Here is a 22,808-nt window from a genome sequence, read left to right on the forward strand (position 1 = left end):
CTCTTGGCGGCGGGTGTTCTGCTTTTGCCCACTGCTCCCTCTTTTGCTACGCTGTTGGCTCGGTCTCACCACTGCCTCTTCCTCCGAACTGTGAAAGTCAGTGGCACGACCTTCATTCCATGTGGGGTCTAAGACCTCATCGTCCCCTGCATCGTCTTCCACCCAGTCTTGATCCCTGACCTCCTGTTCAGTCTGCACACTGCAGAAAGACGCAGCAGTTGGCACCTGTGTTTCGTCATCATCAGAGACATGCTGAGGTGGTATTCCCATGTCCTAATCATCAGGAAACATAAGTGGTTGTGCGTCAGTGCATTCTATGTCTTCCACCGCTGGGGAAGGGCTGGGTAGATGCCCTTGGGAAACCCTGCCAGCGGAGTCTTCAAACATCATACGAGACTGCTGCATAACTTGAGGCTCAGACAGTTTCCCTGGTATGCATGGGGGTGATGTGACAGACTGATGGGCTTGGTTTTCTGGCGCCATCTGTGCGCTTTCTGCAGAAGACTGGGTGGGAGATAATGTGAGCGTGCTGGATCCACTGTCGGCCACCCAATTGACTAATGCCTGTACCTGCTCAGGCCTTACCATCCTTAGAACGGCATTGGGCCCCACCAAATATCGCTGTAAATTATGGCGGCTACTGGGACCTGAGGTAGTTGGTACACTAGGACGTGTGGCTGTGGCAGAACGGCCACGTCCTCTCCCAGTACCAGAGGGTCCACTAACACCACCACGACCATGTCCACGTCCGCGTCCTTTACTAGATGTTTTCCTCATTGTTATCGTTCACCACAACAACAAAAATATTATTTGACCCAATGTATTGAATTCAAATTCAGGCCTTTTTTTAAAGACAACTAACACTATCTGGCTATCTATTTAGGTACCGTATTACACTAATACAGGCACAGCAGTAACCACAGATTTAGCTGACTATAAATTTGAGGCCTATTATTTAGGCTCTGGGTGACAGGTATAGGTTTACTGACAGAATTAGACTTGGAAATGCACAGTAACGTGTGTGTGAAGTTATTCAGAATGACCCTATGTGCACCTTGAATCTGATATACCCTTTTAGGGATAGATTTAAAATAGCTCTGATACAGCAGAAACCACTAAATTAAGAAATTGCTAAATTGGGAATTGTATTTCAACCCAGAACAAAAACTGTGCTTTGACGGACACTAAATAACTTGACCAGCCACAGCAGTAACGACAGATTTAGCTGGATATAAATTTGAGGCCTAGGATTTAGGCGCTGGGTGACAGGTATAGGTTTACTGACAGAATTAGACTGGGATATGCACAGTAGCGTGTGTGTGAAGTTATTCAGAATGACCCTATCTGCACCTAGAATCTAATATACCCTTTTAGGGATAAATTTAAAGTAGGCCTGATACAGCAGAAACCACTAAATTAGGAAATTGCTAAATTGGGAATTGTATTTCAACCCAGAACAAAAACTGTGCTTTGACGGACATTAAATAACTTGACCAGCCACAGCAGTAACGACAGATTTAGCTAGATATAAATTTGAGGCCTAGTATTTAGGCGCTGGGTGACAGGTATAGGTTTACTGACAGAATTAGACTTGGAAATGCACAGTAGCGTGTGTGTGAAGTTATTCAGAATGACCCTATGTGCACCTTGAATCTGATATACCCTTTTAGGGATAGATTTAAAATAGCTCTGATACAGCAGAAACCACTAAATTAGAAATTGCTAAATTGGGAATTGTATTTCAACCCAGAACATAAAATGTGCTTTGACGGACACTAAATAACTTGACCAGCCACAGCAGTAACGACAGATTTAGCTGGATATAAATTTGAGGCCTAGTATTTAGGCGCTGGGTGACAGGTATAGGTTTACTGACAGAATTAGACTGGGCTATGCACAGTAGCGTGTGTGTGAAGTTATTCAGAATGACCCTATCTTCACCTTGAATCTAATATACCCTTTTAAGGATAAATTTAAAGTAGGCCTGATACAGCAGAAACCACTAAATTAGGAAATTGCTAAATTGGGAATTGTATTTCAACCCAGAACAAAATATGTGCTTTGACGGACACTAAATAACTTGACCAGCCACAGCAGTAACGACAGATTTAGCTGGATATAAATTTGAGGCCTATTATTTAGGCGCTGGGTGACAGGTATACGTTTAGTGACAGAATTAGACTGGGATATGGTTAAAAAATAACCACACTATTGATGGTTAAATGCACTTGGTGTGACAGCTTGACCAACCACACTATTGAGGGTTAAATGCACTTGGTGACAGGCTCAACTTGCCCCTGATGTAGTATATGGCCAAAAAATAACCAGACTATTGATGGCTAAATGCACTTGGTGTGACAGCTTGACCATGATGTAGGATTTAGCCAAAAAACAACCACACCATTGAGGGTTAAATGCACTTGGTGACAGCTTGCCCCTGATGTAGTATATGGCCAAAAAATAACCAGACTATTGATGGTTAAATGCACTTGGTGTGACAGCTTGACCCTGATGTAGGATTTAGCCAAAAAACAACCACACCATTGAGGGTTAAATGCACTTGGTGACAGGCTCAGCTAGCCCCTAATGTAGTATATGGCCAAAAAATAACTAGACTATTGCTGGTTAAATGCATTTGGTGTGACAGCTTGACCCTGATGTAGGATTTAGCCAAAAAACAACCACACCATTGAGGGTTAAATGCACTTGGTGGCAGCTTGTGCTGGCGCACCACAAGACACAAAATGGCCGCCGATCACCCCAGAAAAAAGTGACTGAAAAACGCTCTGGGCAGCCTAAAAACAGTGAGCAATTCAATAGCAGCAGTTCAATCATCCACAGCTGCAGATCAATCTATGAATGAAGTCTTTTGGAGGAGTTAATCACTGCCTAATCTCGCCCTAACGTCGCGGCTGCAACCTCTCCCTATGCTGATCAGAGCAGAGTGACATGCGGCGCTACGTGACTCCAGCTTAAATAGAGGCTGGGTCACATGCTGCACTGGCCAATCACAGCCATGCCAATAGTAGGCATGGCTGTGACGGCCTCTTGGGGCAAGTAGTATGACGCTTGTTGATTGGCTGCTTTGCAGCCTTTCAAAAAGCGCCAAGAAAGCGACGAACCCCGAACCCGGACTTTTACGAAAATGTCCGGGTTCGGGTCCGTGTCACGGACACCCCAAAATTCGGTACGAACCCAAACTATACAGTTTGGGTTTGCTCATCCCTACTCACAATCAAACGGATATTGTGAACTATGGCCTTTAATGATTTCTGAGAAAGTGGAGTGGAATCAATAGCAAAAACAGGTATATCCTTTCCCAAAGTGCATACCTGGAAACCATGAGTTATAGCAAATTGATTATCAAGGAGATTGACAGCTGCTCCACTATCTACAAAAATCTCACAAAAAATGTTATTGCTCTCTAGCGCCACCCTGGCAGGTAGGACAAAACGGGAACTACAAGCAAACAGAAAATCTTCAATTTCCGCATCAACCTTGCCAATGGTAACAGATGGAACATTTTTAAAGGATTTTTTCCTTTTTGTTTCTTTCTTACTCTCAAAAAACTGCCTGAATCTCCTAGAGTGACAAACATTTGCCAAATGATTTATACCTCCACAACAGAAACAAACCTTCCCATGAGGGCTGAATCTTCTATTGTTAGAGGCAATCAAACCCAGCTGCATGGGCTCCTGCTCAGAAGAGGTTGACAGCGACTGAGACCCCTGTGCACAGAATGAGACCGCCGCACTGTCCTGGGATTGAGTATGACAGGAAGGAGTGATCTCTCCTCTCTCTCTCAAACGCCTGTCAATACGAACGGCCCGAGACATGGCAGAGTCCAAGGAGGTAGGCCTCTCATGAAAGGCAAATGCATCTTTCAATCCCTCTGAAAGACCATGGCAAAATTGACTTTGGAGTGCAGCATCATTCCAACTAGTATCAGCTGCCCATCTCCGAAATTCAGAACAGTATATCTCTGCGGATTGTTTACCCTGACATAAAAGACGTAGTCTAGACTCAGCCAGAGCAACACGATCCGGATCATCATATATCTGACCCAGGGCTAAAAAGAATTCATCCACTGAACGGAGGGGCAGCGAAAAGGCCCAGGACTGAGCGTTATCCCTGAGCAGCGATATGATGATCCCCACCCTCCGTTCCTCATCACCAGAGGAATGGGGAAGTAGGCGAAAATGGAGTTTGCAAGCCTCTCTAAAACGCACAAAATTCTCACTACCCCCGGAGAACGTATCCGGGAGCGAGATCTTAGGCTCAGAACAAGCTCCATGAACGCAAGCTGAACCGGCCACTTGAAACTGAGAAAGAGTCTTACTGAGATCTGCTACCTCCAATGAAAGACCCTGCATGCGTTCAGTCAAAAGTGAAACCGGATCCATGCTTGAGACGGTTTTGGCGGTTTATAATGTCACGGAAGGTGTGCAGGAAACTAGAAAACACAAAATGAATATACGACTGACTGGATCCAAAACTTAGGAACAAAAAGGGAGAGCCCTGCATCAGACCTGGCTCTCTCCCTGACTGCTCAGCCTATGCGAAAATCCCAATGGTAGATGATCGCATATCCTCGTACCTCGACTGTATAACACCTGAACACCCTATAATAGTGAGGGGACACGACCACCGGCTCCCTACACTAGATACGGAGGGAGTCAGGGTCACCTGGGATCCAGCAAACAGAAAAACACAAATAAATGAACAAAACTTATCTTGTAGAAGACTGAGAAGTAGGAACAGCATGCACACACTCCAGGAAGCTGTATAAACCGCAAAGTGATGCACTATGGGAAAAGGATTTTAAGGGATGCAATCAGTGAAACTACATGACAGCTGAGAGAGGCTAACAAGATGAGAAAATGAAAGCAAAACAAAGGAACCTCATGGAGGAGGTTCTAGACGTCTGTCAGAGCTTCTCAGATGTCTGGTGGTGACAGGTACTGAAGGGAACCCCGAAGAATTCTAGAGTCGAGAATCCTGGAGATCTCAAACTCCAAGTTTCCATCGACCAGAACAGCAGGAGGAGGCAATGGCGATGGTTCCACTGGTTTCACATATTTTTTCAGTAAAGACCTTTGGAACACATTATGGATCCTCCAAGTCTGCGGAAGATCCAGCCGAAACGCTACAGGATTGATCACCGCAGATATTTTGTACGGACCAATAAATCTTGGACCCAGTTTCCAAGATGACACTCTCAATTTGATATTTTTAGTGGACAACCACACCAGATCACCCACACACAGGTCCGGACCAGTCACACATCTCTTGTCAGCCATTCGTTTATACTTTTCAACCATCTTCTCCAAATTCCCTTGGATCCTCCGCCAGATGGAGGATAAGGCAGAAGAAAATCTCTCCTCCTCTGGAATCCCAGAGGAACCAGTCCCAGAAAAGGTACCAAACTGAGGATGAAAACCGTATGTGCCAAAAAATGGCGACTTACCCGTGGACTCCTGCCTACGGTTATTCAACGCAAACTCTGCTAGGGACAAGAGCACCTCAAGTAGGTCTCCAGGTTTTGGTTAGTACGCTCCGTCTGACCATTCGACTGCGGATGAAAAGCCGAAGAGAATGAAAGTTGAATGCCAAGCCGAGAGCAGAACGCCCTCCAAAACCTGGAGACAAACTGCGTGCCCCAATAAGAGACCACATCCGAAGGAATACCATGCAATTTCACAATATTATCCACAAAAATCTGCGCAAGAGTCTTGGCGTTAGGCAGACTAGTTAATGATATAAAGTGAACCATTTTACTGAAACGGTCAACTACCACCAAAATCACTGTTCTCCCGGAGGAACTCGGCAGATCCGTAATAAAGTCCATAGACAAGTGCGTCCAAGGACGAGACGGAATAGACAATGGAAGAAGTGAACCAGCCGGTCGAGTATGAGCAACCTTTGACCGAGCACAGGTTTCACAAGCTGTCACGTAATCCTCAATGCTCTTACGTAACCCTGGCCACCAGAACCTCCGGGACACCAGATCACAGGTGGATTTACCACCAGGATGTCCAGCAAGGACAGTATCGTGATGTTCCTTGAACACCTTGTATCGCAGGCCCTCAGGAACAAACAACCTCCCTGGGGGACAAGAACTAGGAGCCCCCTCCTGGGCTCCCAACACCTCCATCTCCAATTCAGGGTACAGAGCGGAGACCACCACCCCATCTGCTAAAATCGGCGCAGGATCCTCTGAATCACCTCCCCCAAGAAAGCTGCGAGACAAGGCATCTGCCTTGACGTTCTTAACCCCTGGGCGAAAGGTAACCACAAAATTGAACCTGGTAAAAAACTGTGACCATCTGGCCTGTCTAGGGTTCAGTGACGCCATTCCTCAAAGGCCAACTTGATAGCCAACAACTCTCTATCTCCAACATCATAATTCCTCTCGGCGACCGAGAGCTTCTTGGAGAAAAAAAGCACACGGGACCCATTTACCAGGGGAAAAACCCTGTGACAGCACCGCTCCAACCCCCACTTCTGATGCATCAACCTCCACTACGAATGGCTGAGACACATCCGGCTGCACCAGAATGGGAGCAGACGCCAAAAGCTCCTTAATAACCGAAAAGTCCTGCAATGCCTCATCCGACCAGACAGAGACGTCGGCGCCCTTCTCAGTCATATCCGTGAGAGGTTTTACTATGGTAGAATAGTTCGAAATGAATTTTCTATAATAATTCGTAAACCCCAAGAACCGCATCAAAGCTTTCTGATTCTCTGGTCGGTCCCATTCCAGAACCTGGCCGGACCTTTTCAGGGTCCATTCGAAAATCAGAATCAGAAAGCAGATATCCGAAGAACGGAAGCTCTTGCACCGCAAACAAACATTTCTCCAATTTGGCATATAATTTATTCTCCCGAAGGATCGTCAAAACCTGTCTCACATGATCCTGATGGGTCTTCAGGTCAGGAGAGTAAATTAAAATGTCATCCAAGTAAACTACTACGAACCTCCCCACCAAATGATGAAAAATGTCATTGATGAATCGCTGAAATGCTGCTGGCGCGTTCGTCTAGCCAAAAGCCATAACCAGGTTCTCAAAATGACCCTTGTGCGTATTGAAGGCCTTTTTCCACTCATCCCCCTCCTTGATTCTGATCAGATTGTAGGCCCCTCTCAAATCCAACTTGGAGAACACCTTGGCTCCAACAATCTGATCAAAGGCAGGGGATATGGATCCCGGACCGTAATACAGTTCAATTCCCGGAAATCCAAACACGGTCTCAGTGATCCATTCTTTTTTTTTACAAAGAACAAACCTACTGCCACCGGAGACTTAGATGGCCTAATATGACCTTTTGCCAAACTCTCGGCGATATATTTTCGCATGACCTCTCTTTCGGGTTGAGAGAGGTTGTAAAGCCGAGACTTTGGCAACTTAGCCCCAGGAATGAGATTAACTGGACAATCATAGTCACGATGAGGGGGCAATTTCTGAGCCCCACCCTCCTGAAAAGACATCCGAAAAATCTGAGAGGTACTGAGGTAAAGCCGTAGTGGACACACCAGAGATAGATGTGCCCATACAATTATCTGAACAAAACTCACTCCAACCAATGATCTGTCTCGCTTGCCAATCAATAATTGGGTTATGTTTAGTCAACCATGGTAACCCCAAAACTATAGGAGCTAGCAAATCCTTCATGACAAAACAAGACATAATCTCAACATATGAATCACCCACCCTTAAGTGAATACCATGAGCAGTGTGAGTGAGACTCCTTTGAGAAAGAGGGGAAGAATCAATTGCAAAAACCCAAATCTCTTTCTCTACAGTGCAAGTACTTAGACCCAAATTTTGAAGAAAAAGGAAGTCAATTAGGTTTACCCCAGCACCACAGTCAAGGAATACTTCAACAAAAATGTATCTTGACTCTAGCGCCACCCTAGCTGGAAGGAGAAAACGGGAATTGCAGGGAGCTTGCATACCTGCCTGCTCTACCACACCATTCACACCACCAAGAGTCAGGAAAGTTTTTTTTTTCTTTTTCTCTTCCACCTGCAGATTAACAAAAGGACAAGCCAAAACAAAATGACCACTTTTCCCACAGTAGTAACACAGTTTGTGCAATCTCCTAAAGTTTCTACTATCAGAACGGCAAGAAACCTGACCCAGCTGCATGGGTTCCTCCGCTACCCCAGAGTTACTTGTAACATCACCCGGGGAGGCCGTCGAGACAAAACCACTCACAGAAGGGATCCCTTGCATGGAGGGAGCACTACTCCTTTCTCTGATACGTCTATCTAACTATACTGCTAAAGACATAGCATTCTCCAAAGAATCTGGGTACTCATGAAAAGCAAGGGCATCTTTCAATCTCTCAGATAACCCCTGACAAAACTGACTACGTAACGCGGGATCATTCCACTTTGATTCGGTCGCCCATCTCCTAAACTCAACACAGTAAGCCTCTGCAGAATGTTCACCCTGAAATAAATTACATAATCTCGATTCCGCCATAGAGACCCGGTCTGGGTCATCGTAGATCAATCCCAGGACCTTAAAAAATTTCTCCACTGGAGGGCCCGAGAACCAGGCGGCAGAGAATAGGCCCAGGATTGCGCGTCCCCCTTAAGCAGAGAAATGACTATACCTATCCTCTGACTTTCATCACCAGAAGACGATGGACGCAGCCAAAAATATAATTTGCAAGACTCTCTAAAACGGATAAAATCATCCGTACCACCTGCAAATCGATCAGGAAAAGCAACTTTAGGCTCCACATAAATTTGACCGCCTCCTGATGCCAGAGCATTCTGACACTGTGTGACTGAACCACGTAGCTCCGCAACCTCTAGGGAATAGCCCCTGCATGCAGTTAACTAACGTATCAATTGACGCCATCACAAAAAACGCTGAACAATGACAGTCAACGTATGGCGGGTTATAATGTCACGCTGGACGGGATCTCAGACATACAGATAAACCAGCAAACCAGGCTCTAGGCGAGAAGCAGGGGAAGGGTCACCTCCTAGCAAATCCCTGACTTCTCTCCCTGCTCTGCTCAGCCCACATTCCAACCTTGATGGTAGGAATAAAGTGTCCTCATGCCTGGGCTAAAAAACTAGATTCCCTGAGATGGTGAAAAGGGGAATAGGAGCAGCCTGCTCGCATAGAACCCGGATGACACCAACACAACCAAGATAGCAAACAAAAACTGAAAACCACACTTATCTTTTCTGAGCTGGAACAGACAACCTTCCCTCCTTGCTTCCAAGGCCAGAATGATTTCTATAACCCGCTCAGAGCACTGGGATAGAGTGCTATTTAAGCTAATGACCCCACCCAGTGCACCTGATGGGAGGCGGATCCAGCACGGCTCCAAAACAGAACACTAAACACGTGCTGCTATTCTGGCTGACCTCCGAACATAGTCAGAGCAGGACATGACATGCCCATTGTGCCCCCTCCAGAGTAGAAATGCCCATTGTGCCCCTTCCAGAGTAGAAATGCCCATTGTGCCCCCTCCAGAGTAGAATTGCCTATTGTGCCCACTCTGTGATAAAAAAACTAACAAAAAAGAAACACAGTAACTCCTCACCTTGTCCTCTTCCTGAAGCTCAAAGTCCTCTCTCCCCTGTAGACACAGATCGCTCTGTAGCACTGTGTGGGCGGAGCTTATGCAGATTTCCTGGCTGCAGGCTCATCCCGCATAGGCCAGCAGCACAATCTGTGCCTGCAGGCTGCATGATGGAGTAGGGAGAAGTCTTCCTGGTTCAATATTCAGAGCTCCGCCAGTCTGAAGGAGAGTAGGAACGTGGAGAGCGGTGAGTGACAGGACTGCAGCTCCCAGTGCTCCAGCAATGAGCGCTTCCATCTCTATTGATAGAAGCACTCATTGCTACTGGATTCTGGCATCCCCATGAGAGCAGCACCCGGTGTGGATTGCCACCCATGCCTCCCTCCTTAGCAGGCCACTGCAGTACATGTAGTGCAGGTAAAGAGCAGTACAGCACATGTAGTGATGGTAGAGAGCAGTAGAGTACATATAGTACTAATAAAGAGCAGTACAATAAATGTAGTACAGGAAAAGAGCAGTACAGTACATGTAGTACAAGTAGAAAGCAGTACAGCACATGTAGTAAAGGTAAAGAGCAGTACAGTACATGTAGTACAGGTAGAGAGCAGTACAGTACACGTAGTGTAGGTAGAGAGCAGTGCAGCACATGTAATACTGGTAGAGAGCAGTACAGTACATGTAGTACAAGTAGAAAGCAGTACAGTAGATGTAGTACTGGTAGAAAGCAGTAAGGTACATGTAGTATAGGTAGAGAGCAGTACAGCACATATAGTAAAGGTAGAAGCAGTAGAGAACATATAGTACAGGTAAAGAACAGTACAGTGCATGTAGCATAGGTAGAGAGCAGTACAGTACAAGTAGAACAGGTAGAGAGCAGTACAGTACAAGTAGAACAGGTAGAGAGCAATACAGCACAATGAGCGCAGGTAAACAGCAATACAGTACATGTAGTACAGGTTGAGAGCAGTACAGTACATATGGTACAGGTAGAGAGCAGTACAGTACATGTGTTATAGGTAAAGAGCAGTATAGCACATGTAGTAAAGGTAAAAGCAGTAAAGCATATGTTATACAGGTAAAGAGCAGTACAGTACATGTAGTACAGATAGAGAGCAGTGCAGTACATGTAGTACAGGTATAGAGCAGTACAGTACATGAAGTACATGTAGAGAGCAGTACAGTACATATAGTATAGGTAGAAAGCAGTACAGTACATATAGTATAGGTAGAAAGCAGTACAGTACTTGTAGTATAGGTAGAAAGCAGAACAGTACATGTAGTACTGGTATAGAGCAGTACAGTACATGTAGTACAGGTAGAGGGCAGTGCAGTACATGTAGTACAGGTAGAGGGCAGTGCAGTACATGTACTACAGGTAGAAAGCAGTACAGTACATGCAGTACAGGTAGAGAGCCATACAGAACATGTAGTACAGGTAGAAAGCAGTACAGTACATGTAGTACAGATAGAGGGCAGAACAGTACATGTAATGCAGGTAGAGAGTAGTACAGTATATGTAGTACAGAGAAAGGGCGGTACAGTACAATTAGTACAGGTAAATAGCAGTGCAGCACATGTAGTATAGTTAGATAGCACTACAGTACATGTAGTAAAAGTAGAAAGCAGTACAGTACATGTAGTACTAGTAGGAAGCAGTACGGTACATGTAGTACAAGTAAAAAGCAGTACAGTACATGTTGTACTGGAAGAAAGCAGTAAGGTACATGTAGTACAGGTAGAGAGCAGTACAGCACATGTAGTAAAGGTAGAAGCAGTAGAGAACATATAGTACAGGTAAAGAGCAGTACAGTGCATGTAGCATAGGTAGAGAGCAGTACAGTACAAGTAGAACAGGTAGAGAGCAGTACAGCACATGTAGGACAGGTAAGGAGCAATACAGTACATGTAGTACAGGTTGAGAGGAGTACAGTACATATGGTACAGGTAGATAGCAGTACATTACATGTTTCATAGGTAAAGAGCAGCATAGCACATGTAGTAAAGGTAAAAGCAGCAAAGCACATGTAATACAGGTAAAGAGCAGTACAGTACATGTAGTACAGGTAGTAAGCAGTACAGTATATGTAGTACAGGTAGAGAGCAGTACAGTATATGTAGTACAGGTAGAGAGCAGTACAGTGCATGTAGTACAGGTAGAGAGCAGTAAAGTACATGCAGTACAGGTAGAGAGCAGTACAGTACATGTAGTACAGGTAGAGAGCAGTACAGCACATGTAGTACAGTTAGAGAGCAGTACAGTACATGTAGTACAGGTAGAGAGCAGTACAGCACATGTAGTACAGGTAGAGAGCAGTACAGTACATGTAGTACAGGTAGAGAGCAGTACAGCACATGTAGTACAGGTAGAGAGCAGTACAGTACATGTAGTACAGGTAGAGAGCAGTACAGTACATGTAGTACAGGCAGAGAGCAGTACAGCACATGTAGTACAGGTAGAGAGCAGTACAGGTAGAGAGCAGTACAGCACATGTAGTACAGGTAGAGAGCAGTACAGTACATGTAGTACAGGTAGAGAGCAGTACAGCACATGTAGTACAGGTAGAGAGCAGTACAGTACATGTAGTACAGGTAGAGAGCAGTACAGCACATGTAGTACAGGTAGAGAGCAGTACAGTACATGTAGTACAGGTAGAGAGCAGTACAGCACATGTAGTACAGGTAGAGAGCAGAACAGTACATGTAGTACAGGTAGAGAGCAGTACAGTACATGTAGTAGAGGTAGAGAGCAGTACAGTACATGTAGTACATGTAGAGAGCAGTACAGTACATGTAGTACAGGTAGAGAGCAGTACAGCACATGTAGTACAGGTAGAGAGCAGTACAGTACATGTAGTACAGGTAGAGAGCAGTACAGCACATGTAGTACAGGTAGAGAGCAGTACAGTACATGTAGTACAGGTAGAGAGCAGTACAGCACATGTAGTACAGGTAGAGAGCAGAACAGTACATGTAGTACAGGTAGAGAGCAGTACAGTACATGTAGTACAGGTAGAGAGCAGTACAGTACATGTAGTACAGGCAGAGAGCAGTACAGCACATGTAGTACAGGCAGAGAGCATTACAGTACATGTAGTAGAGGTAGAGAGCAGTACAGTACATGTAGTACATGTAGAGAGCAGTACAGTACATGTAGTACAGGTAGAGAGCAGTACAGCACATGTAGTACAGGTAGAGAGCAGTACAGTACATGTAGTACAGGTAGAGAGCAGTACAGCACATGTAGTACAGGTAGAGAGCAGTACAGTACATGTAGTACAGGTAGAGAGCAGTACAGCACATGTAGTACAGGTAGAGAGCAGAACAGTACATGTAGTACAGGTAGAGAGCAGTACAGTGCATGTAGTACAGGTAGAGAGCAGTAAAGTACATGCAGTACAGGTAGAGAGCAGTACAGTACATGTAGTACAGGTAGAGAGCAGTACAGCACATGTAGTACAGTTAGAGAGCAGTACAGTACATGTAGTACAGGTAGAGAGCAGTACAGCACATGTAGTACAGGTAGAGAGCAGTACAGTACATGTAGTACAGGTAGAGAGCAGTACAGCACATGTAGTACAGGTAGAGAGCAGTACAGTACATGTAGTACAGGTAGAGAGCAGTACAGTACATGTAGTACAGGCAGAGAGCAGTACAGCACATGTAGTACAGGTAGAGAGCAGTACAGGCAGAGAGCAGTACAGCACATGTAGTACAGGTAGAGAGCAGTACAGTACATGTAGTACAGGTAGAGAGCAGTACAGCACATGTAGTACAGGTAGAGAGCAGTACAGTACATGTAGTACAGGTAGAGAGCAGTACAGCACATGTAGTACAGGTAGAGAGCAGTACAGTACATGTAGTACAGGTAGAGAGCAGTACAGCACATGTAGTACAGGTAGAGAGCAGAACAGTACATGTAGTACAGGTAGAGAGCAGTACAGTACATGTAGTAGAGGTAGAGAGCAGTACAGTACATGTAGTACATGTAGAGAGCAGTACAGTACATGTAGTACAGGTAGAGAGCAGTACAGCACATGTAGTACAGGTAGAGAGCAGTACAGTACATGTAGTACATGTAGAGAGCAGTACAGTACATGTAGTACAGGTAGAGAGCAGTACAGCACATGTAGTACAGGTAGAGAGCAGTACAGTACATGTAGTACAGGTAGAGAGCAGTACAGCACATGTAGTACAGGTAGAGAGCAGAACAGTACATGTAGTACAGGTAGAGAGCAGTACAGTACATGTAGTACAGGTAGAGAGCAGTACAGCACATGTAGTACAGGTAGAGAGCAGTACAGCACATGTAGTACAGGTAGAGAGCAGAACAGTACATGTAGTACAGGTAGAGAGCAGTACAGTACATGTAGTACAGGCAGAGAGCAGTACAGCACATGTAGTACAGGCAGAGAGCAGTACAGTACATGTAGCACAATAGAGAAGCAGATTTAGGAGGAGATTTATTAAACTGGTGTAAAGTAGAACTGGCTTAGTTGCCCATAGCAACTAATCAGATTCCACCTTTTATTTTCTAAAGGAGCGTTAGTGTCCAGCAATGTCAAATGGTGACCATCCTCTATAGGTTGGAGCAGAGGCCACGGTTGTCACCCAGATTCTCCCCGAAAGCAAAGAACCAAGAGCAGTGAGAACCATCTACATAGAATTGTTGAAAATCGTGATGAATTAAAGGAAAAACAATGATATTTATGGGGATTTTATATTATTGTTTTTGTTGTCATTTCTCTGAATCAAATAATGTCAGGTAGTAGTATCATCTGTGACTCTAAAGGCCCCTTCACATGGTTGCAGTGCCGCCATGCCTGTGTTGTGGACCACAAACCATGGGTCAGCAGAACAGGGCACTGGCTGTGTGAGCGTCGCATAGTGGTGCAGACCTTTTGACTTCAATGCGGCAAGTGATCCACAAGATACAGCAAAAGATAGGACATGTTCTGTTCTTTGCAGAGCGGGGACACGGATCTGGAGCCCACGGAAAAGCACAGATATGACACCTCCTATCTGTCACCGTATCTTGCGGATAGCCGACCCAATGAAGTTAATGGGTCTGCACCACGATGCGGAGCTTGCACGGCTGGCGCCGGTGTTTTGCGGACCCTCGGTTGGTGGCATAACAACACTACAGCCTTGTCAATAGGCCCTAACAAGAAACCTTATTTTTCGCTTTATAAGATGGACCTGGTCATAATATTCACCTAGGTTTCAGAGGAGGAAAATAAGAAAGATATATTTTTCATCAGACCTCAGATCAGATCCCCGACCAGATCCCCAACCAGATCCCCAACCAGATCCCCAACCAGATCCCCAATCTTCATGAGATCCCAAATCAAACCCCCATTCTTCTTTAGTCCTCAAAACAGACAGTAGAATAAATAAAACTACTTACCTCCCTTGCCCCGGACGGCTCTTCCTGCTCTCACGGCTCCCTGGTCTCCTGCTGGCACCGCTCTGCACTGTGACCGGTGCACTACGTCCTGGCGCTATACACAGTCAGGACACAGCACAGCAGGCACCTGAAAGAAGACCAGGGAGCGGTGAGTACAGTCAGTGCTACACTCACCGCTCCCCGTGCTCCTGTATACTATGTGCTAATTAAGACACACCGCCATATCGCCTCACTTTTGGTGAGGGAAAAAGGAGTCTTATTTAGCGAAAAATACAGTATATATAGTAGTATGTTATATGTTACTCTTCAGAAAGAAATCAGCGGCTGAGGAGTTAGCGTTCTCTGGTACTCACCTCCGGGCATGTCACTGCTGTTCATACAGAGCTCATGCAGAATTTCAGAGTGTTTAGTTTCAGAGAGTTCCCGATTATAAACTAGGGAAGGAAACATGAATATTAGTAATTAGTAATATCATCAGTGACAATGAGCCGACCCTCCTGCCTTCTATAGGAGTTGTCAGACTTACCAAGTGCTTCGATAATACGGATGAGAACAATATTGGCTCCTAGGAGGACAGTAATAATCAGGAATTTCCAGGAAGGCGTCCAGATCTTGGTGTTATCTGTGGGCATTATGAGAATGTTCATGGAGGTAATTCTGAAGTAACAGAGGGAGAGCCCCCTGTTCAGGACCCTCATCTATTAACTAGTGCGAAGAGCAGCCACAAAGGGACATCTCTGGTTCTGGAGGACCCGACATCTCTATCTATAACACTGACAGGCCATTCAGTTTAATGGAGAGAGTGTAATACATCTTCTCCCCCTGTGGTGGCGCTGCAGGAAGTTTGGACACATAGGACACCTTATAATCAGATTATTGTTGTGAACGCGTTCAATAAAAGGGATTGTCCAAAGCGGAGTTTAGTTTTAGTTTACATAGAGAAACCTTCTTACAACCTACATCTGGTCTGACCTTATAGTAGAAAATATTACACAGATTTTGTTTTCTACCTTACTTGCTGTTGACGGATCTGACTATCTTAAGTGACAATTTATTGTTTGTTGTGTCTGTAGTCTGCTTTGATATTATTTCCTTTATATCTCTTACATGCATCACAACATAACTGTACGTCATTAGTGCTGTGTAAGTGTGTGGAGCGGGCATTACGAGCTCAGCCTCCTCCATATTCGGCGAGTGGCGGCTGTGTAATTGCAAACTACTCCGATTGGTTGGTATAACGACCTTGCAAAAGGCTCCCTGCGCTGTCATAGTGGGGTGCCTGCAAAGCCATGCGTGAAGCAGCTTTAAAAAATCCCACAGACTGCAATAGTATACTTTTGCAGTCTATGGTACAATCGATCACAAGAATCCTTTGGGGAACTAAAAAAAAGATAGTAAAAATAAAAAAAAGTGTTTTTTAAAAAGTATAAAAATGCAATAATATTACAAATTCTAATCACTCCCCTTTCCCAATTTTACAAATAAAGGGAAATACTAAAAAATATAGATAATTGGAGTGGCCACATCTAAAAATGTCTGAACTAATAAAATATATTTTTCTGTGCAATGATCGCTGCAATAGAAAAAAAAACTGCTAATTTGCTGTATTTTGACCACCTTGCCCCTGCCCCCCAAATAAATGGAATAAAACAATCAAACTCACGGAATAATTTTTTAAACATTTTTTTTCAATTTAACCTCACAATAAAAATAATTCCCATTTCTCAGTACAAGATATGGTAAATTAAACAATGCCATTAAAAATACAAGTTGTCTGATAAAAACAAACAGCCCTCAGACTGCTATGTGAACTAAAAACTAAAAAGGCAGTGGGGGGGGGAGGGGAATAAAAAATAGTTGTGTCCTGAAAGGGATATTTTTATCTTAGGACAGAGATGTTTTTCCCAGGCACGGCCCAGTAACCGCTTAATCCTCCCTTGGTTCAGTCGGTATTAGAATATATCTGTAATTAGATCAGTAAACAGCAGCTTGTTGATTACGGAGGGCAATATTTTATTTTTCTAATTTGTAAAAGTAAAAATAATCAGAAAAATAAGTGAAAATGGAAAATAATGTAGTGAATAAATAGTGCAAGGCTGATGAATTAGAAATGCGCTGACTATATAGGCAGTGATAGACGGCACAGGGAGGCCCAATAAGTGCTGTATACGTACAGTGATATTCTCCCCTAGCACGTCCTTCTGCACATATGGCGTTAGGTGGAGCGTGTCACTGTTATTTCCTGTCTGATTCTCTATGACCCCAAACCTCATGGAGGGACAATGAGGGGCAGTAAAGACCCCATGGACTTCTTTGGGCGCTCTATTAAAGCCGAGGTCTGAATCAAGCTGCAGCTTAAAGAGCTCGTCCTGTGTTATGTGAATAAGCCTTAGTCACTGTCTGATGAAAGGCACTGGACATTTATAATACACTTGTGTATAAATTCCTCGCTGTTTTCTAGATCTCTGCTGCTGTCAGTGAATGCAATCCTTCTTCTGCCCGTGTCCTGCTCAAACATCTGCAGGGCTGGTTACAGTGTATGGAGGGTTTATAATGAAATACAGCTTCTCCCCATTCTTAGTCATCTCCTGGGTGCTCGGCAGGGGCGTCGCTAGGTTAAGACATTCGGGGCCTGGGCCCCTGATGTTTTGTCCCAGGCCCCAAATGTCCTGCCTGCCAGATAGATACAAAGTCCTCAGGATGGCAATACTATTGAATCTAATACCCTGCAAGAGCTGAAGGACCTGTGATGACATCAGAGGTCATGTGATCAGTTCTTAATGCAGTAGCTGAAAAGGACCTGCGATGATGTCACCATCATGTGACCAGTGCAGGAGTGGACGGCAGTGAAGAGAAGTCCTGGGAAGAAGCTGTGGTAATGTCTGTACATGAGGAGAGGTAAGTGAAGGGAGAGGCAGAGCAATGTTGGGAGTTGTAGCTATGTAACTGGGACTGTATGTTAGGGCTGAAGGGAGTAAAGTTATTAACATGGGACAGTGGGGTGGAGTGATGTTATTTACATAGGACTAAAAGTTGAGGGGGTGATGTTATTTACATGGGAATGCATGTTGGAGGTGAATGGGGAGGGGGTGATTTTATTTACATGGGACTGTATGTTGAAGGCGGGGGGAGGGGGTGATGTTATTTATGTGGGACTATATTGGAGGGGGCAGGAGAGATGGTCTGATGTTATTTACATGGGACTATATTTTGGAGGGGGCTGTAGATAGAGAGGGATGTTATTTACATGGGACTGTATATTGGAGGGGGCTGGATAGATGATGTGATGTTATTTATATGGGACTCTATAGCAGAGAGAGGGAAATAATGTTATGTACATAGGACTGTATGTTGGAGGGGCTGAGGAATTATAATTTCTTAGGACACTAATCAGAGAAATATAAATACAGGGGGCACTGCAGGGCGAGCATTATAACAGTAGGGAGCATTATAAATACTGGGGGGCATTTTAAATCCAGGAGACATTAGGCGTTATTAATACTGGGGGCTCTATAGGAGGGACTTATAGATCCACCTTATTACTACTGAGGGGTCTGTAGAGAGCTTTATTACCACAGGGGGAACAATGGGGGGAATTTATTTCTACTGGGGGCTCTGTAAGGTCATTATTAATACTGGAGGGCTCTTCTACTAATGGAGGCATTCTTGGGGAGCATTATCGCTGTTGTGGGCAGTATTACTAATGAGGACATTCTAGAAGGGAATTACTATTGGTGGGACTATGAGGAGTACTGTTACTATGGGGGAAGCACTCATTTTTGTACAGCATAGTATTTGGGGGTACGGAAAAGTGAGGAAGCTAAGATGTCTGTATGTCACACTCCACAGAGACGAGGCGGCTGAGAGAAGTCCTGAACGGAGAAGATGATAACAGAGAAGATCTACATCAGGGGAGACGTCACCTGGAGGCCCTGGATGTGAGAGGTACGTGCTGCTGTATAGCTGTATAGCAAGTGCAGAAAAATATCTTCAGTGCTAGTGTTTGCAGGGGTGAGAGGGGCTTCGGGGGCTGTTGGGGGGACAGTTGGTTGACTTAGAGAATTGGGCCATATGCATTGAGACACTAGCAACACCCCTGGCGCTCGGATTAACAAAACACACTTTACAATATCGATGAAATCATTACAGAAATATCTCTTACCAGGAGTCTTCATGTCTATAGCCGCTCACAGGGATTCTTAAGATGCTGTAGAATGGTGTCAGGTCTTACAGACACTTCAGTATAAGATGTGTGGTGTCTTCTCTCAGGATGATGACCTTTCTGTGTCTTGTGAAGAACATTTTGTCACCCACATCCGTCCAACCAAAACGGCTGTCAGTAGTTATCAGCCGTCTGTACAGAGCAGTCAGTGCACAGAGGAGACCACAAGTTGTTTCCACTTCTGATCTCTGTGCCTCCATATACAGTCATGGGGAGAAGTAAGTGCCCCCTCCTCGTGTGCTCCTCACCAGCTTCTATAGATCCTGATTAGCCTCAGGTGGGAACAAAAACCAATAGACATCAATGTGGTGTTATTTCTCCAAAAAGTAAAACAAAATTCAGAAAGTAGAAGTAAATGCCCCGTCCTCCTTATAGAGTTGTTAGGGGAGGAATCATCATTTTTGCTGTTACTTATTACTAATTAGTGGCCTCTCTGCTTAAGTCTTGTTTCTGTACTTTAGATCTGTTCTGGTGTCCTTGGATGGGGTGCCGTCGACTGTTATCCCCCTTCTAACACTTAGTAAATAACTTATTTTCAGCCGAAGAACTCTTCCTCTTGCTGATTTCTCTTATCGTGACGAAGAACGATTTCCTCTGGCCCCTAAGATTTCCAGACATCTACTTCTATGGTCAGCAGAGCTTAGGCTGCTCTGGCTGACATAGGCATTCCTGAGCGTGCCCCCCCCCCCCCCCCCCCCTTACTCCTCTCCTGTCCAGACTAGACTCCTGCTCTAACTGGAACTTCTGCCGTTCCCTAGGACTGGCCCACTTCTGCCCAGAGAGGGGAGAATAGTATGGTGAGTTCCATTCTCTCTAAGTATAGCTCTGCCATTTACACTGCCCCCTGCTGGTGAACCAGGCATATTACATGAACAAACAGTTGCATAGTAATCATATAATTGCACAATGTAAATGACCTGGAAAGAAATACATAAGATGGCATTTATGTTAGCCCATTAGAGACCGTAGCAGGGTGTAGGAATGGTAACAGCACTCCAGGGTGTTACACTTGTGATTTACTACTAACTATCGGGACACACCTGGACTGAAACAATGGCAGGTCCAGGAGCAGTCGGCTGTCAGTGGCCTCTAATGATGCGATCAGATTCCACCTTTCATTTTTAATTTCATTTTTTGAAAAATAAAAGGTAGAATCTGATTGGTTGCTAAGGGCAACTAAGCCAGTTTTCCTTTAAACCAGTTTTGATAAATCTACTCCAGAGAGTCTCCTCCTATGATTGCGGCAGCGAGTGGGGAGATAGTCTTCCTGCTCACAGTCAGGGGGGCACATTTATCAAGCTCGACTGTTTTTGGCCATAAAATAAACAAGGGGTATTTCATTCGGCCGTCTTTGTTTTGCCGGGTATTTTTAATAGTCGCACAGCAGTTGTTGAATTAGACCCTTCGAGTCCCTTGCCCAAATGGCCAGATGCATGCTGTCATGTTTGTGTAGTGACAGCCACATTGTCAGGATTCAGCAGAGGGATGACTACTGGCTATCCACATTGTAAGACCCTCGCTACTGGTCCAAAATGAGGGGCATTTTTTAGACCATCTGAGAGGGATGCAAAAATGGACTACTATAGAGACATGCTGTGTGGTCAGTTGGTCTCTGCCTACAAGCGCCATCGGCCGTCCTCAGGAAGATCTAACCTCTGCGCTCACGCTCCACTGCCATTGCCGGTGGAGGATGGGGGGGCAGGAGTGTAAGAGGCAGCCCTGAATCAACCAGCAGCATTTCCAGCACGTATATCTATGCAGACTGTCATGTTTCCCTCCGGCCACCAGAGGCCGCTGTGACTAAACAGGAACCTGAGAGTTGTGTTGGCCAGAGAGATAACAGGGAGAGATGGACTTCTGAGAGATAGCAGTAATAGACTGGAGCAGCAGGAGGCAATATTAGCTGAGATTTTACTGACAGCTGTGGAGCTGCTCACAGAGGACTTCACCGTGTGTTCCAGAGGAGTGGGACCGTGTGTAGAACTGTGAGTGGCACCGATGCTTTCCTGTGATAGGTCATACAGTCAGGGACTTAGTCGGTGCGCTGTAGATGCGTCCCCTGGGTAGCAGGGCTAGATAGGGAATTGGTAGTGAGAGTAGCCTGCAAGCTGACTGCTTACTGTTTAGCTCATTCTGTGTGTATGCAAAACTCCATTGCCATTGTTGATGATTTATGTTCACCTGTTTATACCATTCCTGTCTTTGACCCATTGTGCCTCTGGTGCGGTGGTACTGTATTGTTACTCGGGTTTTCCAGCAGTTTCATTTTGCTCCTTAATAAAGCCGGTTTTTGCTTCAGTCTCCTTGTCCGCTGTACTGTACTTGAATCCTGCTTTGCGGTCTCTCCCTCCTCTGACCGCTACAGGAGCAGTACCAGCTTCATAAGCAGCAACTTCAGTCTGGAGTCTATGATGAGCAGTTTTCTTCAGCCGTCTACTGAAGAAACCAGCCAGCAGCAGCAGGACATGCAGCAGAACCTCAGCCAGCAGGAGGTGGCATACTGGACTGCACTCTGTCACCCATGATCCAAGATCCCCTGGATAACTTGGCAGTCAAACTTGAATCTGTGGCTGCAACTGGCTGAGTTTACCATGGGCATGCTTTCTGTTTCATGAAGCCATGTAGGGTATTTCAACAACAACTTTATTCAGACACAAGCAATATAACAAAGGTTATAAACTGTCATATCTATATAGCCTACAGGTGGCAGTAAACACGTTAACATGTATAACTCCTAACATCCTCCCTTTCTTGTGAAATCAAGTAATATCTATACTAATAAAAGCCCTGTGTACGTGGTGTCCGTGCGTGTGTGCCGATTTGTTAAGTGCGCATGCGCGGCGCACAAACCAATCAGCACACACTCCACACACACACACACAGCAGGGACCGCCCAAAGCACCGCGCCGCCGGCCAATAAAAATACGCCGCATCACATGCAGCCCGGACAGCCCACAGCAGCGCGGCCATCCAATCAAAGTCGCCGCCCGGACCGCCCACAATTGCGCCAGCCAATAAACACACAGCGCACCACACGCTGTACGGACCGCCCACAGCATGGAGCCGTCCAATCACACCATCCCCACAACTGCGCCGCTGGCCAATAACCGCCTCTTATGGTGTGTGGTGACAGTTGGAGCCGAATGCATAAGAAGCAGAGTGCATAAGAAGCGCCGCCATTACATGCACAGTGACAGAAATTGCTCTCAGATACACACTGCAGCTGCTGCCAGCAGTATTAGCCAGCACCACCAATCAGTGCCAGCAATAATTGCCAGTCATCAATCATTGCCACCAGTCACTGTAACAGCAGTCAGTGCCAGCCCTATCAGCCAACAGTCACAGTGCCAGTGGTCTCAGCACCACTAGTTAGTGCCAGCTCTATCAGGCACCAGTCACAGTGCCAGTGGTCTCAGCACCACCAGTCAGTGCCAGCCGAATCACTCACCAGTCACAGTGACAGCAGTCTCAGCATCAACAGTCAGTGCCAAGCGTATTAGCCACCAGTCACAGTGACAGTGGTTTCTGCACCACCAGTTAGTGCCAGCTCTATCAGCCACCAGTCACAGCGCCATATTAGCACCACCAATCAGTGCCAGCTGTATCAGCCACCAGTCACAGTGCCAGTGGGCC

General features: G+C 45.4%; 1 protein-coding gene across 4 annotated transcripts in view; it reads right to left on the reverse strand.

The window, feature by feature from the left end:
• The window catches only part of LOC122940019 (killer cell lectin-like receptor subfamily F member 2), a 31,633-nt gene extending 11,786 nt beyond the window's left edge, over window positions 1-19,847 (reverse strand). For 2 of the 4 annotated variants that reach the window (XR_006390229.1, XM_044296315.1), the window contains exons 1-3: window positions 19,116-19,847; window positions 15,480-15,575; window positions 15,307-15,387 (exon numbers count right to left, since the gene is read on the reverse strand). Coding sequence is in view for 2 of the 4 variants with exons in the window: in XM_044296315.1 (XP_044152250.1) it covers window positions 15,307-15,387; window positions 15,480-15,575; window positions 19,116-19,128 (190 nt within the window). In the remaining 2 variants the exon portion in view is untranslated. Of the gene's footprint in view, window positions 1-14,953; window positions 15,081-15,306; window positions 15,388-15,479; window positions 15,576-19,115 lie in introns of all 4 variants that reach the window. The other 2 variants (XR_006390230.1, XM_044296316.1) reach the window with 2 other exon arrangements.
• Window positions 19,848-22,808: the final 2,961 nt, after the last annotated feature.

This window comes from Bufo gargarizans, chromosome 6 (assembly GCF_014858855.1).
Source record: "Bufo gargarizans isolate SCDJY-AF-19 chromosome 6, ASM1485885v1, whole genome shotgun sequence".
NCBI lineage: Eukaryota > Metazoa > Chordata > Amphibia > Anura > Bufonidae > Bufo > Bufo gargarizans.